The sequence below is a fragment of the Python bivittatus genome, unplaced genomic scaffold, assembly GCF_059951505.1.
Source record: "Python bivittatus isolate LINGU-HERP-01145 unplaced genomic scaffold, Pbiv_v1 ctg000700_np1212, whole genome shotgun sequence".
Lineage (NCBI taxonomy): Eukaryota > Metazoa > Chordata > Lepidosauria > Squamata > Pythonidae > Python > Python bivittatus.
Genome location: NW_028277098.1, coordinates 76,096,853 through 76,114,465, shown reverse-complemented (window position 1 = coordinate 76,114,465; position 17,613 = coordinate 76,096,853). Strand labels below are relative to the sequence as shown.

Sequence of the window (17,613 nt, the reverse complement as noted above, 5' to 3'; positions counted from 1 at the left end):
TGCACTAATCTATGCTGATTTAATCAGTAGCCTTATCAAACAGAGGTCACAATCTCCTATGCTTTCTAATCTTATAGGGGAGATAAATCCATTTAGGCAATGCACATGATGGTTGGCCATTTCTGCTAAATGGCTCTGTCTTTTTGATTGGATGATTTTCAAATGCCAGTGGAAACCGAGCATTATTCTGGTCTTGGGAATACTTGCTTATTCATTACACTTATATCCCATCTTCCCAAGTTGCCATAAATGGCTTTTCAAAGTACCATAAGTGATTCCTAGTCCAACCTTTCAACAACCCCATATAGCAGTTTAGGCTGGGGGAAAGACTTGGCACTAGCTAGCAATTGAGTTTCATGACTAAATACTGAAGCTGCCTTCCTTTATTCAGGTGCTTTTAAATAAAAGAGTAACCCTTGCCAGATATCTGCGCTGTGACTTCACTCCAGTTCAACAGTTCTATCTCATAGAACAGTTCCTTTGCATAAACCAGCTTGCTAAATGGAGTTATCCCTCCACATCTTGTTTTAAATTACAGTGACTAGGTAGCTAGGACCTCCATCAAACACTCACATGCAGATTAGCATTTCCTTTGTTTGATCTAGTTAATAAACAGCAGGTGACCACCCAGGATGGTAAGACACTTTTCTCATAAGAGCAATTCTAGTACAGCTCTACCAAAACAATAATAAAACCCAGGCAAAATCCTTATCAATCAGTCTTTCAGGGCATATTCAAGGAAATATTGACACATAAAGTGTCTTGAAACATACATTTTCCTGCCAAATGTGACATACACCAAATTTTATATCCTGTTTTATTTCCTGGGCTCTCAAGAGGGCTTTTCCTGGTTTTTTTGAGGGCTTAGGAGTTCTGCATAGCTGCTTCATCCTGCAAGATGGAGGGGAAACGAGGGGGCATATTATCCTCTAGCCTTTCCTCTTTGTGCTTCTGATGGTTGAAAACACTAAACTTTTCCTTTCCAACAATACTGATAACATTAACATGATTGTTTCTGACTTCTTATATCGTTCTTCTTTTTCTCATCCTGCAAGTGGATCTTTATCTTTTTTAAAGTTGTCAAGCAGTTGCCAGTTTCGAGTGGATGCCCAACCAAATGAATGAGCCATCTGAGAGCATTATTTACTCTACTGACTAAGAATAATGCTGTCTTTTGTTAGCTAATTCTTTGCAGCTAATCCGTGGCCTGGGGCCACCTGGAAAAGATTTTGGTTGTGACTCATCAGTTACTTATTCTTTGGAAGGATTTAGGGATTTTCCTAGGGCCCAGACAGATTTAAATATGCTGCTTGCCATAATTCACTGCATGCAATCCTCTAAATGGACCCTCCATTGTTTTGAAAACTATGGTTCAAGTTAAGGACATTTTCTTATGATTGTGATCCCAAACCCCGAGACAGATTCCTCAGAGTAACATCCAAGTCTGCAGGAGCACTGAGGTATTAGGTAGAGAGTCAAAGGATTTGAGAGGCACAGGAGCATAGGATTACAAGGTAAACTTTGCTTGGGAATCAGCATTGCTCCCAAACAGTCTTGAAATCTCAGATAAGCTATATGCATATGAACCAGATATGGATATTTTCTATAAACCCTTCTGAAATGTCATTTCTATTCATGATCACTGGGTGCTAAGGAGGTTATAGACTGGACATGGCTTGGAAAGCTAAACAAAATGGTATTAAATCTATGAGGACAGATTATGTGATACAGATAATAAATATGAGACAAATAATTGGACTTTGAATTAATTTGTGATTAGACTTTGTGTCTGAGTCATAGACAATAGAGGGTATTGCCTAGAGGTCAACCATTCTCCCAGAAACTAGAAATGATTTACAGCTCTCTCTATCTGAGCCAGTTTGGTGTAGCGGTTAAAGGTGCTGGACTAGTAGCTGGGAGACTGTGAATTGTACTCCTTAGGCTCAGAAGCAATGGATGACTTTGGGTTGGTCGCCTTCTCTCAGCCTGAGACTGGGAAGTCAGAAAATTTCTCTCTACCAACCTGCACTGGACCAGTATGGTAGATTATGATCCATAACCTTCAATGAATAGGCCGTCATTCTGTAGTACAGTGTTTTTAAAACTCGGCAGCTTTAAGATGTGTGGACTTCAACTCCCAGAATTCCCCAGTCAACATGCAAAGATCAATTAAGTTTTATAAGCATAAAATGTAGAAAACAAGAAAGGCAAGAAATATACAATTGTTAAATGAGACTTCAAAACCTAATAATGGGTGTTTCTGCCTGGTCATTTTATTTGTATTAACTGTTTTCATTGACTTAAAGAATGGAATTAATTTCATGATATTTCTGTATATATGTTGCTTCCTATAAATTAATCTTTCAAGTTCCATTTTTTGAGTATCAACATGAGAAATACAAGATTGCTTTCTTCATTAGAATATGAAGAAAAAAATCATAAACAAACTTCCTCCCTTAATTTAAATCCAGAGTATTTGGATGAAGATTAAGTAATCTCATGAGGTGCTCATCTGGAATTCAAATATATTTGACAGCATTCCACTGAAATATGACAAATTACTCACCAAGATTGGTGTTTTAGGTATGAATCCCTCAATCTTCCTTGCCCACTAGATGAGGAGGCTAAACTGATGTAGTATTCCTTAAGAGACCTAGTTTTGCCTACAAAAAACAAAAACAGAATCTATTACCATAGAGTATAATCAAAGATGTTGTGATCTATAGGCACCTGTTGTGTATAAATTTAAAAATATATTCATCTGACATTGTTGGAATGAATTTACAAGGATAGAATAATTGATCTCTCTACCTGAACAAGGAAACCTGTACCTTTTGAACAAGACTAAGGTTTCCCAAATTTCCTGTCGCTGGAGTATAGAGGGTTTTTTTTCAGAACCAGTAATTTTTTTTTAAACAAGGACTGATAGCAGTCCAGCCACTGACTTGGTTCCAGAAGGATACCAATTTCAGAATCCACAGATAGTATTTGACCTTACAGCTATTTAGATTTAGTGTGGTTCATGAAGTGGGAAAAAAGAACTTTAGGGATGACTTTTGTTGTCACAATGGTAAAGAAACAGAGGGAACATCACCCACTAGTCACCTAAGTGTGCACCTTGACCATTTAAAGGGGGAGATATGTAGGAGGTACTATGGAACAAAGGGGAAACAATGTTGTCTCCTTTTCCTTTAAAGCCATTGTCAGAAAACGACAGACACGGGTTCGGTTGTCCAGTAGACAGAAGTTTTTATTGGGCACGTTTGCAAAGGTGGGTCCCTCCCGCAGCAATGGAGGAACCCCGAAGCAAGGTCTGACAGGTTTTTATACCCCCTATCTGTCCTCCCCCTCCTACGAGGGCTTGGCTCACAATCTCACCTTTTTTTACTGCCCCGGAGCGCCGCTAATTAACCGCAAAACCGCAGACATTCCACTTTCCGAATCCAATCAGCGCAATACACATTCCAATCCCCACTTGACCCGACAGCCGCCCCCTGCCGTTTCTCTTCACTCTGGAGCGAACGTGCCTCTTGCCTGCAGTCTTTCCTCCCTCCTGCCGTCCCTCTCCACTCTGGTGCGAGTGTGCCTTCTGCCCATCCTCCCTCCTGCCACCCCCCCAAGGCTGCCCCATGGTGCACAGCGCTCTCCCCTAGCAAACATGGTTCGTTTGAGGCCCTCACTTCTCCCTGCCTTCTCACAATCCCCCCTTTTTCTTTTCACGCCTCTGTTGGGCCTCAAACCTGGCTAACAGGATTGCTCCCTCATCCCGGACCCGGGGCTTCACACACTGGGACAGGTAATTCCCACAAGCAGGGAGGCATTGCATTAAGCAACATACTAGGACCAGTAAGGCAATGAAGCCAATAGCTAGCACAGAAAGTTGTTTTAACCAAGCAAAGTTAGGTAACCAACTAGTGAGCCACGACCAATTCCATCCCTCTGGATCCTCGGATATGCGAGAGGCTAAGGTCCTCAATTTGGCTAGTTTTGCTTCAATATAGTTCTCATTGTTGGTTAGGTTAAAGCAACAAAGACCTTGAAAAGATTCACAGCCTTGTCCTGCCCTTAATAGGAGATAGTCTATAGCTATCCGGTTTTGGAGGACTGCAGTCCTGATATCAGTCACTTCTTCAGTTAGAGCTGCAATAAGGGAGGATGTGAGGTTGACACTTTTAGCCAGGAGGCAGGCCACCTTCCTTAGGTCCAGGTAAGCTCTTCCGCTTAGTGCAGGAACCCCTACTAGGGAGAGGGCCAGAGCCATGGCTTCTGTTTCGGACAAGAGTGTCACATCACTCTCACAATCAGATGGCAGCTCCCTTTTTCTTTTTTCTTTTGATGGGTGCGCTTGCATTGGAGGCAGGGCATATAGAGAGGTCAGGCGCCCTATGGCACAAGGGCCCCCTGAACTATAGGCTGGAACATAGGTGTAAGCTTCATGTCCACATAACAAAAAGAAACCTTTAGGTAGGTATAGAGGGGTTGAGGCATAAGGGATATTATAGACCCCTCCACAAGTGAAAGCAGGACCTTTTGAGGGCAATGGGGGGTCCGGTTCTGGGTATTGTTGAAATATACACATTGAGTTGCATTGGTTATCCCCAAGAGATTTAGAGCCATTTGCCTTTGATTAGTCCAGGGTCTTGGTGTGGGAGAAGACCCAAAATGATAGAACATCCCCCCCCACGGGGGATCATCCCCAGTGATATCAATATTCGCTATCTGAGTAACATTCTTCAATGCTTCCAAGCTGATGGGCATTCCAAAGAAACAGGTGGAGGTGACACCATTCACAGTCAAGAGTTGCCCCACACGAAAAGTTGTGCTGTTCAAAGCTGTCTGTGCCAATTCTACAAAAAAATTGTTGTTAGAGCTGTGCTGTAGAGCATCTAAGCAGTGACATAACAGAATAACCTGGATGCAAGCCTTTATGTTGGTCATCTCCTCCCCTGCCTTAGTTCAGTTCCTTTTAAGTTTTACTTTGAGTCCGTCTCCCGGTTGGGCAGTCCACGGTCGGGGGTCGGGAGCTCGCTTAACCCGATGGTAGTGGGTCCAACCCCCCTGTCGGGTCCGAACCGCTGATTCAGTTGTCAGGAGAACTTGGTATGGTCCCTCCCAAGACGGCTTCAGCTTCTCATCCTTCCATGTCTTTATCAGGACCCAATCCCCTGGCTTGTGGGGGTGTTGGTCTTCCAGCAAGGGGGGCCGCTGAGCGAGGAGTCCCTGTTTTCTTAAAGATAAGAGAGATTGTGACAGTACCAGGAGATACTTTCTCAGGAAGGCATCCTTTAGCTCGGGGATAGGCTCTCCCATTGGAGCCAGGAAAGGTCTTCCCATCATCAGCTCAAATGGGGAGACCCCCACATCCTTGTGAGGGGCTGTCCGCATTCGAAGCAGGGCAACCGGAAGTGTCTTTGTCCAAGGTAGCCCTGTTTCCAATCCCAGTTTGGTGAGATGTTGCTTCAACACCCCGTTGGCCCTTTCCACTTTCCCACTGGAGTCAGGATGCCAAGGGGTGTGGAGTTCCCATCGAACCCCCAGGCTCCAGTACCACGGCTTTACAGTGTCTACCAAAGCCTGCACCCCCCAGTGAGACCCTTCATGCAGTTTCTCCACCATCCCCCTCATGTCAGCACGGCTCACTACTGGGGTCCCCTCAATTGTAACCCAATGACCTGCTTCCTCCCTGCAACCTTCCCTTTCCAGCAGCACCTCGTCCAACTTCCCCGGCGTCCAAGTCGGAGGTTCTTCTATCTGGGGGATTGCAATCATGATGGCAATGGGGACACCCTCCGCTGCCTCCTTTGCTACTCGATCAGCAAGTCGGTTCCCTCTTGCCTCCATCGAGTCCCCCTTCTGATGTCCCATTATATGCACCACTGCAATCCTGTCGGGTTCTTGAAGAGCTTCCATCATCCCCTCTATCAGTTGCCGAGCTTTCACCTCCTTCCCAGCAGTTGTGAGTAAACCCCGTTCCAGCCAAATTTTCCCGAAAGTGTGCACTACTCCCCAGGCGTATCGCGAGTCTGTGTAGACGGTGAGGGACACTCCCTTTCCCAACTCTAGTGCCCGTTTCAAAGCGTGCACTTCACACAGCTGAGCCGACCAGTCCGCTGGTAGTGCCCCCTTCTCTATTGTCTCTCCCTCCGCAGTCACTATCGCGTACCCTGACTTCCTTTGTCCCTGCTCTACTCGGCTAGACCCATCCACGAACCAGACCTCACCCTCCTCCAGCGGGACCTCCTGCAGGTCCTCCCGGGTCTTTGTTTGCAGCTGCAACAGGGTGGAGCACTCGTGCTCCGCCGGCTCCCATTCTTTCCGCTCCCCCGCAAGAAACTCCGCTGGGTTCAAATTCCTGTCTGTTCCTACCACCACATCAGGACTTATCCGGAGAACTGTCTCATATTTCAACATCCTCCCTTCTGTCATCCAAGCAGCCGCCTGCTGACTAAGCACACTTAAGATCTGATGGGGTGAATGGACAATCACGGGGCTCCCAAAAGTGAGTTTTTTTCCTTCTGTTACTAGCACAGCAGAGGCAGCCACTGCCTGCACACAAGTCGGCCATCCCCTCACCACTGGTTCTAGGGCTTTGCTCAGGAAGGCCACTGGTTGATATTTCCCAGCCCGTCTCTGAGTCAGCACTCCAATGGCGGTTCCCCCATGGGCTGTAACGTACAGGTGAAAGGGGAGGGCCAGGTTCGTTAGAGCCAGAGCCGGGGTCGTCACCAGGCTCCTTCGTAATTCTCCCCACTTCTCTGTGTCCCTGTCTGTCCATTCTACCCTGTCAGATGATCCTTTCAACTTCTCATACAGAAACTGAGCCTTGCTCATGTACTCATCTATCCATAGCCGGCAATATCCTACTAGACCCAGAAACCGCCGCACCTCCGTTTTAGTATGAGGGGGCTTCAACTGCATTATCCCCTGTATCCAAGAAGGATCAATCAACTTCTCGCCCTTCCGGAGTACATGTCCTAAATACTTGACCTCCCTTTCCACAAATTGGACCTTCCCTTTTGACACCTTCAATCCTTCTTCAGCCAACCAGTTCAATAAAGCCACTGAGTCTTCTCTCACCTTTACTTCCTTCTCTCCAGACACCAACAAATCATCCACATACTGCAGCACCCGAGAACCCCCAGGGGCCCGGAACCCCTGGAGTTTCTCTTCCAATGCCTGTCCAAACAAGAGGGGGCTCTCGGTGTACCCCTGGGGCAGCACCGTCCATCTCAGTTGTTGCTTCCTCCCAGTCTCCGGATCTTCCCACTCAAAAGCGAACAGATCCCTACTTTCTTCTGCCAGAGGGCATGACCAAAAAGCATCCTTCAAGTCTATCACCGTGAACCACCGATCCCCGGGAGGGATCTTCCCCATCAAAGTGTAGGGGTCAGGCACTACCGGGGTCCGGGCCAAGACCAAATCGTTGACCCTCCTCAGATCCTGCACCAGCCTGTAACTATTGTCCTTCTTCTTCATAGCTAAGATAGGGGAGTTGAAGGGGGACATAGCTGGTTCCAACAGCCCTTGCCGCCTCAGCCCATCTATGATGGGCTTCAGCCCACACCTCCCATCCCGGGACAGCGGGTATTGGGCTTGCCGCAAACCAGTCACCCCCGGTTTCAAGGGGATGCTAATTGGGGCGATGCGAAACCGACCCGCCCCCCCTTCTCCTGCCCATACCTCAGGGTTCACAACCTCCACGTCCGCCTCCTGCAACAAACACATCCTTTCTGCCTGTTCCACATTCCACAACTCCACTCCTAGACTACCCATTAGATCCCTTCCCAGCAAGTTCACTCCTGCCTGTGGGATCAGTAACACATCTGCAGTTACCTCCTTCCCATTCCACTCCAGTCTTACTCCCTCCAGTACGTCTGCCTTGACCGGAGAGCCTCCCACCCCCATCACCGATACCGACGCGCCCCGGGATTTCGCAATCCCTGGGATCGGTTGGCACAGCGATGTTCGAGAGGCTCCGGTGTCCACGAGGAACTGCTGTTCCTCGCCGGTGGGACCCACCGTGATGTTTACCAAGGGTTCCCCGTGGGTCCCGGTTGGGGAACCATGACCCCCCTAGTCGTACAGGGGGAAACTCCTCTCATGTTCTCCCGATGTTCAGCATTATTGGGATCCCAATTTGGGTCTGCCAGAGGGAATTTAGTATTCGCGGCCGGGGCATTTGGGACATTTGCATTCCTTCGCTCCCAAGCCCCGAGCGCAGCTCGCCGAATCTGGCCCCTCTCTTCTGGCGTATAGAGGTGGGCTAAAATGTAATTCAGTTCCCCCAGGAGTATTCCACCGGGCCGAGAAAAAGTTCCAATTGTTCGGCGGCGGTATGGGCGTTCTCTTGCATACGAGGGAGGGTCTTTTTTTAATTCCCTCAACTCACTGGGTTTGATGGGAACCGTTACGTAACTGGTGACGGTCACCCCCTGTGCATTCGTTCTGTTCGGGACTTCCCGGACGGGGAAGGCACTGGCCGACCTTAGACTAAAGGGCAAGTTCTGAATGTCTTCGTTCAGCTGGTCCAGCTCTTTCCGCAGCCCGGGATAGGGTGGGGGCGCCGGAGGGGGAGCGGTAGGAAGAGGAGGAGGAGGAGGAGGTGGCGGCCCCCATTGAGGTCCAGTCAGCCAGAGGTCCTCCTCATCCTCCTGTTCTTTTTGGACAAAAATTTTGGCTAACTTGGGTCGAGGCCCCTCCCAATGAACATGGAATCAGACTTCCACATAGGGTTCCTGTGTTAACATTTTATGTTCCACAATGTAGTTTTTTAGTTGGGTCACCCAGTAATTACTGGGGATTCCAAGAGTATCCCAATGGTAGGGGAATTCGGGGTCCACTAGTGGATATTTTGGCCATTCTTTAGTGCACAAAGTTATCATGGTCGGTTTTTCCAGATCCCTGGTGAATGGACACAACCAGGGTGTCTCCCATTGTTGCAACAATTGTCCTAATGGAGAATCCGTGGGGATTCCCCCTACTGCGTTTTTCCCACTGGCCCCTGGCCTTACACTCTTACTCTGCGCCTTACCCATCCTTCCTGACTACGTTTCCCACCTTACAGAAGGTCCCGGACTCTTCTGTCCCCTTGCGGCGTCCAACACCTCGTAACCACGCTAATCTCCCCGAGATTATGGGTAGGTTGTACTCACCAGACCTCCCAGAGGTCCCCTCGTCGGCCGACTTCCTCTTTACTTCTGTCTGACTGGCGATTGGAGTCCCGTCCTGGACCTGACTCCGGGGAAAACGGGAGACACCTCAACGGGGTGTTACGGCCGATTACTCACCGGTTCCCCACAGTCCGGTCCACGTCGAGGACTCCTGGCTGGCTCGCCAATTTTGTCAGAAAACGACAGACACGGGTTCGGTTGTCCAGTAGACAGAAGTTTTTATTGGGCACGTTTGCAAAGGTGGGTCCCTCCCGCAGCAATGGAGGAACCCCGAAGCAAGGTCTGACAGGTTTTTATACCCCCTATCTGTCCTCCCCCTCCTACGAGGGCTTGGCTCACAATCTCACCTTTTTTACTGCCCCGGAGCGCCGCTAATTAACCGCAAAACCGCAGACATTCCACTTTCCGAATCCAATCAGCGCAATACACATTCCAATCCCCACTTGACCCGACAGCCGCCCCCTGCCGTTTCTCTTCACTCTGGAGCGAACGTGCCTCTTGCCTGCAGTCTTTCCTCCCTCCTGCCGTCCCTCTCCACTCTGGTGCGAGTGTGCCTTCTGCCCATCCTCCCTCCTGCCACCCCCCCAAGGCTGCCCCATGGTGCACAGCGCTCTCCCCTAGCAAACATGGTTCGTTTGAGGCCCTCACTTCTCCCTGCCTTCTCACACCATCTTACTTTTCCATGTGGCGTGTAGTAGCCGGCACAGACAGGCATAAAATAGCAGTGTGAAGAGCATTTAGATTAGTGAAGAACAGAAGAAGAGAAGGTGTGAGCTAGTGGAAAAGAAGATTTGGCAATGGCTTGAGGAGGCTGCAGGAGCAGTGTGGAGGCAAGAAGGGAGAGAAAGGCTAAATGAAACACAGTGGCTGGATGGGGAAGGGGTGAAAAAGCCCAGGGAAATATCAGCAACACCTCCTTCCTTTGATCAGTGACCACCACCGCAATGAAGCCAGTCTCATCAAGCCAGCAGAGCCAGCCCAGCTAAGCCGGTAAAGTGCATAAACTCAGCAGCAAAAGGGACAGAACCAGCCCAGCACTCTCCACCCATGACCACTAAATAAGTACAGTAGCAGAGCAGTCCCAGTAACAGGCAGAAATGCAAGTCATGCAACCTGCAGTGCCGGTGACCATAAGTGACTCTGCAGCAACAGAAAAGGTCAGAAAAAGGGCAATCAAAGATAAGGCAGCTGAAAGCATCTGAGAGTTGGGCAGGGAGGGAAACAACTCAGTTCCTCCCCATCCACGCAGACATAAGTGTATAGGAAAAGAATGAAATATATAATACAAGTATGAATATATAAGGATTGAACAAATAGGTATACAGACAGAATAACAGGCTTAAGAAAATAAGAACAGGAACCAAGAAGCATAGGTTTGGAAATAGAAAGGCAGGGTTCAAGAAGGATAGCAATAAACATGTAGGATAAGAGTAAGAAATAATGAAATAAGGATAGAAAAGAAATAACTCTGGAAAATAAAGACTGTTTAGAGTAAGTACAAGCATACTGTGTGTGCATTGTGTCATCCACAAAAGAATTGGTGATGCAGGCATTTGGACTGTGGTTGTTTGTTCCTTGGGCTGTTTGGATGTTAACTTCCAGTTTTATTTTTCATTGGCATTTATTTTGAATTTTACTTTAAAGTTTTATGGAGACTATAGCACTGCTTTATTTCAATATTTTTAAGGATTGTGAATTGCCCAGAGTCTTTTAATTGGGCAGAATATACATTTATTAAATAAACAAAAAAAATATGGTGAGGTGCATTTGGATTGCCTAAAATTCTATAGGACTTTTAAAGAGATTTAAAAACTGTTACTAAAGTTGATGATTGATTATGTGTATGAACTTTGGAATAAAGAGTTGGAATACACATATTACCAATTAATTGGTTAAGAATCTTAAAGGACGTTGGGTCTCTTATGACTAATTCAGTAAAGGATGCATTTCAGGTTTATTGTATTGGAGATCACAGATAATATTTGGAAAGGGCACCTGTCAACCACATTATGCTGGCAGTGTAAAATGAAGAGGGGACACTTATACACACATTTATTTTGTTAGGGTTTTTTTTTTTTAACTAATAGACTGCTATACTCTAACCACATTCCTGGCAGTTTACAATATTTCAATTAAAATCAAAACCAAGTACATAAAACAAATACAGCTGAAGCATGAAATGCCTCAGATACATAGAGTCATAAGGCCACATTTCCTTGGTATCTCTCCTCCAGCAACAGACTTAAGGATGCAAAGTGATACAAAAAAGTTCAGTCTTGCCTGCTTTCCTGAATGTGAGGAGAAAGGACACTACATGAATCACCAAGGAAAGGCTGTTTCAAAAGGATGCAGCCATAATAATAATAATAATAATAATAATAATAATAATAATAATAATAAACCCTCACCTAACCAAAGGAAGAATAGAAACACACATACACCCACATATGCAGATGCAATACATATGCTAGACCCCAACAGATATACTCATTTTTTAAAAAATAAACCCAGTCATGATGTACACATACATTCTGTTTAGTCTATAGATGCCTCCTTTGGCTACTGTTCTAAAGGTGGTGGGTGCCATCTTGATGAGTCTACTCACTCTGCAAAGGTCAGAAATGGTGACAAGCCACAGCTATATGGATAATGATCTGACCACAGCATAATCACGCCCCATCTTTAGATGAGTTTGTTCTGCTATTCTCCTGTTTTGGTTTAATATTCCTTGTTAATATGTATAGGAAAGAGGTATGGAGTTTAAAGATGTTCATGCTTTGTAATTTTGGTGGTATGCAAACAGAAAATAAATAAAATGTGATGTCAAATTATATATCAAACATTTGGAAATTATCAATATATGAAGAACATTGGCTTTATTGACCATAGCATAGAAGACCGTTCTGTTATGATGCAAAGACAATGCTACCCCAGACATTCAATCTCACAATGACAATATGTGTTCATTCTCTGATTACAGACTGGCTCCCTATTGATATAATGGAAAGACTGACAAATATTACTCAGGTTGGTTTGATTTTAATGCCTGAGATGTTTTCTACATACCTGATTAAACACAGCAAAACAAAAAATTTGGGCTACAAAAATCTGGATGACCATTAGATGGCAGTAAAAAGAGGGTTCAGATTTTTCCAGCCCAAATAGGATAGTCCAAGAGAGAGAAAGCAGACTGACCCATGCCCTTTTTGATGAAATTGTTGAAGTGCAAGTTCAGTGTGTCAGTCTGATAATCAAGGACCCTGCCTCCCAATTATTTTGTATTCAGCCTTGTTAGAGATGTATTATAAACGCAATACAATATTAGAATCCCATTACAAAGGTACCAAAACATGCCTCCACTATCTGAATATACAGACAAGGAGTGGAGAAGGAGATGCAGGTTTAAAATGGCCATACGACCTACTTTTCAGTGATGGTCATCTAGTATGTGAAACATCCACTATTTGTCCAGTCTGGTTTAAACTAAGGAACTGTAAGAAGGGACAACAGAATGCTTAAAGGGGACAATAAACTGGGAATTCATGAAAAATAGACTTGCTGGGTCAGTTTTCCTGCTATGGGAAAAAGTATAGTATTTATATCTTAATAACTGTAATAATAATAGTTTCTATATGTGTATCAGTAACAGAGTGGGCTATCTGAGGCCTTAGGACCAATCAGAGCCTTCATGTTATCCTGCAGATGGACAGAGTGAGTTCTGAGCCTTTGTACATCATTCCATTCCAACTTTCTGTTAGCAGCAGCTCAGAATATTGCTGACTGCTCCATTCTAAGCCCCCCTTTTCTCTTCTTCCCAGTCATATGACCCAGCATCAACTATATACTGTATAGTCCACCCTGTACTTCCCAGTAACACATACAGACAAAAGCACACTGATGCAACGTAAGAGGAGAGTAGAAACACACACACAGAGGCAACACATATGCACCTGCCCTGATTAGATCCTCATAAACACACTCATAAATCACGTATGCACAAATTCAGATTAGTATATATAGTAGATGCCTCCTATAGTGACTGCTGGTAAAGGTTGGAAAGAATTCCAGAAGCCACGTTCGGCATGCTTTCCCTACTTTCTTACAGACATGAGAATCTCTTCCAACCACAATTGAAGCTTTGGCATGAAGTCCCTCATTCTGAGATGAAAACTATACAAATTGGGTACTGTGAGAGTTCTTTGCTTTCCAAGGATTGGATGCACCACAGCATAGCAAATTGGCATAGCATAGCAAAAAAAAATGTTTTATTGCAGCACACACCTTCCCCAACAACAGACTATTGCTCTCTACTCATCTAGGACTTGCAAGGTGATGTTGCCGTGCAAATATGACTTTAATACTCAGTCCTTTAATACTCAGTTCAAGCAAAAGTCTATAAGTCTGTAAAGTGGCATACACCCTTTGCCTCCTTCCAAATGTTCTTACTCTAGTTAGGATGAGGTGCTGCTTCAGTGTGGTTGTTCTAATAGCTACTGAACTCCTGGCAAAGCTCCAAGCTCCAGGCAGGACTCCCACCAGGATATGTTGCTCACCATAACTTGTGGTCCTGGCAGTTGAATAATAGTCCTGTTGCCAACTTGTAATAGCTGCCAATCTCCAGACATCGCCTCTGCTTCCCTGTCTGTATGCTGTTTGCTTATCACCTTTTCTCTTACACAAACACCTTCCTCACTCTGTCGCAGCATCTGCTTTTCTAAGCTAAGGGCCTGGGTGGGGTGAGGCTGCCTCTGAATGTTGGCACATTCTTGAAAACACCAGATGTGGCTCAATTATTTCAGGCAGCTGGAATGCCAGCTTGGATGCTTGTGAGTAAAGTTGTGAGTTAATGAATGAATGTATGAGGGAAATGGGGTGAGAAGCATTTCTGCCTGGCTGCAACTACTTTTCCCAAACTCAGACAGCAATCCCAACTTCATTCCCTCACAGGTACCCCAGGTTCAACTTGGTTAAAAAATAAAAAAATAAAGTACCCTCATCTACCCCGCCCCCCGCAAAAATCCTGGCCTTACATATCCTGCATAATTGCCCCACCACAATCCTCATCTTCTCCTCCCAGAAATTTAGATGGGGTTCACTGCCACCAAAAAGTTGTCTGCCCAAGATTTATACATCTACTCCAGTAGACTCTGGGCAGCTGTACAGAGGATGGCCTTGACAGAGAGAAGGAAGATCATTACCAAGGCAGTGAACAGATAAAGAGATAAATGTGGCTATATGAAGATAGAGATTTATGAGAATGCCTAAGCCAGGTGCCCCCCAATTCACATGAAGATAAAAGAGGGAGCAGGGGAAGTACATTCAGACTTGCAAGATTCTGTTATTATAGCCATTCTAATAAAAGGTTTAGGCCTACGTGGCATCTGCTTCTCGATCTATTCTACTTGTAGGGCTGATAGTGGCTTACAAAATCCAAAAAATTATTAAAAATACAGTGGTACCTCTAGTTACGAACGCCCCTCCTTACGAATTTTTTGAGATACGACCAGCTCCGGCCCCAAAAATTTACCTCGTGTTGCGAACCACCTTGAGTTACGAACCGGATCCGCGGCCATTTTCCCTCCCGTTCCATGTGGTCCGCGGCCATTTTCCGCCCGTTCCATGTGGTCCATGGCCATTTTTCTGCCCGTGCCATGTGGTCCGCGGCCATTTTCCACCCGTTCCATGTGGTCCGTGGCCATTTTTCTGCCTGTTCCATGTGGTCCGCGGCCGTTTTTCCACCCCTGCTGCGTGGTCCGCGGACGCCGGAACAGATTAACGGTAATTACATTGAACCTTATGGGAAAATTTGCCTCGTATTGCGACCAATTCGAGTTGCAACCAGAGTCACGGAACGGATTAAATTTGTAACTCAAGGTTCCACTGTAGTTAAAAACACAAAACAAAACAAAGGCCCAGACTAAAAACAGCCATAGAGGTAACAGTAAACCAAGACAGGGTCTCCACAAACACATTAATCCCAAGTTCGGGACCAGAGCCAGGTCTTAAGGCTTTCTGAAGGGCTTTCTTCAGGAGAGGGGTTGCCATTTGTATCTCTGGTGGGATGCTGTTCCAGTGGATGGGGCCACAACAGGAATCCAACTCTCTCTCCATTGTCACTTTAGCTATCATTTCTATTGCTTCATCACCTTGAAGAACCAGGAAGTTGCTGGGATTAGTGACCGGGAAGAGGCCTCACAGGAGCAGTCTGTCCAGCACGCTCTCTTCACTCTGAATTCCAGACGGTGACCAGTAACGTAGTAGATCTGCCAGCCAAATTGTGGGGAAATTTTTCCAAATGCCTCTGGAAACCCTCCATAATGGGGTGGTTCATTCTAACGGATCCTGCACCCTCACAGAAATCCAGGGTGTCCATAATCCACAGTCTGACCAGAAAGGGATCTGACCACAGGCAAGGACAGATGTCAGTGTCCTCTATATTCAGATCATATCTCATCTGCTCAGAAGAAAAGAAATTTAATGCACTGCCATTCCTTGTAACAGTGCAGTGCAGTCTTCATATCAAGATCACATTGAGTCTAAGCATGGCAATGCTTTCTTTTTTAAAATGTAACTGCTATAAGACTTTATTGATAGGTAATGTAAATATTTAATAAAATAAACAAATAAATCAACCACAAAAAAGATTGTCTGTTCATTGTGCTTTTAGCATGTGAACCTTTTTATGCTATAGAAATAATCAGACTGATGTTAATTTCTGAAAATTAAGCTGCTATTAAAAGCCCCTTTCAAAAGCGTATCATAAAGCTTATGATAGACAATCTAGTGCTTTCTAGAAATTTTGAACTTCAATTTCCATCACTTCCAGTTATGATAATCAAAGTGAAAAATTGTGGATGTGTGTCCAAAATATCTGGAAGGCACCAGATTGCCTCTTCCTCACATAGATCTTTCTGTTTTTCTAATACCCCCATTCAATAATTACTGATTATAGCTGGCTCTAAACAGTTCCATTTTTTTTTTTAATGACATTCAAAATTTGAGTTTTCTATGCATGCACATTCACAAGCCCTTAACAATGACAGGCAAACGAGAATCTTTCAGATATCCTGGATCACCTTTCCCACAGTCTGTGCCATTGACCATGTTGGTTGAGGCCTCCAAATTAGTCTGAGGTGACCTAGGCTGATATCTGAATGATTAAATCAAGTTATGCTGTCAGCGCACGCTCTTTTTTCTTTATAAAATTATGATGTTCTAGAACTGAGTTCACATCAGAAGATTTCTCACCTATTTATCAAACTGGTACAATGGCTTGATACACTTTTCATATAAAATCAATAATATCAGCAAAAGCTCTAGTTTAATTGATAGCCTAATCCTATATAAGTTAGTCATAAATAAATACAATTGATTTCCATCAGACTTTCCCCTTAATATGTGTAAATGCATTCTCATTTGAATCTGTTTCTTTATACTTTCTGGATTAGTTAATAAGACTACACTGTGTTTATGAAACCTGTGATTGTATTTTTCTTTTTAAAACTGCTCATTACAGTGTTATACCTCAAGCACTTACAGCTTGGGGGGAGAAAAATTCAGTCTAATTTATCTTTAGTTCACAATGATTTTATTTAGCATTCCTTTCCTTTTTTCATTTCTAACTCAGTATTTGAATTTTCCAATCTAAGTAGAACTTTCTCTAACTTCTGTTGTGTATTATTCAGTAGTTGCGATCATATAAGGAGTTCTGAACTTTGTGGAACTAAAAAAAGATTCTTACAATGTTTGCTGGGTGCTGCCTGAATTGCTTTCTACATCATTCTCTCTCTCATTTTGGGTTAAGTACAGGCAATTATAAATACAAGTACAAGAGCCATTGATGGCTCTTCTACTCTAAAAAACCACACTTGTTTTGGAAAGACATTTTTATGGTCAGCAAGTTTATTGGTAGTATGTTATGTAGTTAAGTTATTGTTAGGGTCATCCAGTGGGGGAATGAGTCAGGGACAGCTTGTAGAACTGCTTTCCATTCACCACACTGGGTAGAGAAGTTTGGAATTGAAAATAAGGTCCACAACATCTGGCAGGTGACAAATTCTCCATTCTTGGGTTACATCTCTTTCGTTTTTCCTTTTCATTCCAGCAGGGAGCACAAAACAACAAACAACACATTTTTTCTGCCTTTTCAACATGCTTTGTAATAAATAGTTGTACACATCAGCAACAGAAATAATGATGATTTCCCAAATTAATTAAAGAAAACATGACACTACTGCCAAAAGTTCAAAGGATGTATTGCTATTATGTTAAAAAAAAAGAAAAAGAAAAAGCCAAGTAAGTGGAAGCAGTGAGTAGGAAAACAATTGCCATAAATGCCCTCTAGCATTTTCCGTAAGTGTGATAACATGAATTTTATGCCAGTCAGATCCATTATGGAAGAACTCAGTGATATTTTTCCATCAGTGCAAAGCTGTAATATTAA

The 17,613-nt window shown here is 44.5% G+C and overlaps 2 protein-coding genes across 12 annotated transcripts in view; both read right to left on the bottom strand.

The window, feature by feature from the left end:
* Positions 1–17,613, bottom strand: part of RALY (RALY heterogeneous nuclear ribonucleoprotein) — a 248,357-nt gene that overhangs the window by 148,838 nt on the left and 81,906 nt on the right. For 8 of the 11 annotated variants that reach the window (XM_088153550.1, XM_088153555.1, XM_088153554.1 and 5 more), the window contains one exon: positions 2,567–2,663. The exons of 1 other annotated variant lie outside the window; for it this stretch is intronic. The gene's annotated coding sequence lies outside the window, so the exon portion shown is untranslated. Of the gene's footprint in view, positions 1–2,566; positions 2,664–4,911; positions 5,228–17,613 lie in introns of all 11 variants that reach the window. 2 more of the 11 variants (XM_088153548.1, XM_088153551.1) reach the window with 1 other exon arrangement.
* Positions 2,654–17,613, bottom strand: part of LOC148214258 (uncharacterized) — a 28,673-nt gene continuing 13,713 nt past the window's right edge. The window contains exons 2-3 of the mRNA XM_088154028.1: positions 5,204–15,624; positions 2,654–2,663 (exon numbers count right to left, since the gene is read on the bottom strand). Coding sequence (XP_088010154.1) covers positions 2,654–2,663; positions 5,204–7,905 — 2,712 coding nt within the window. The 5' untranslated portion in view covers positions 7,906–15,624. The remainder of the gene's footprint in view (positions 2,664–5,203; positions 15,625–17,613) is intronic.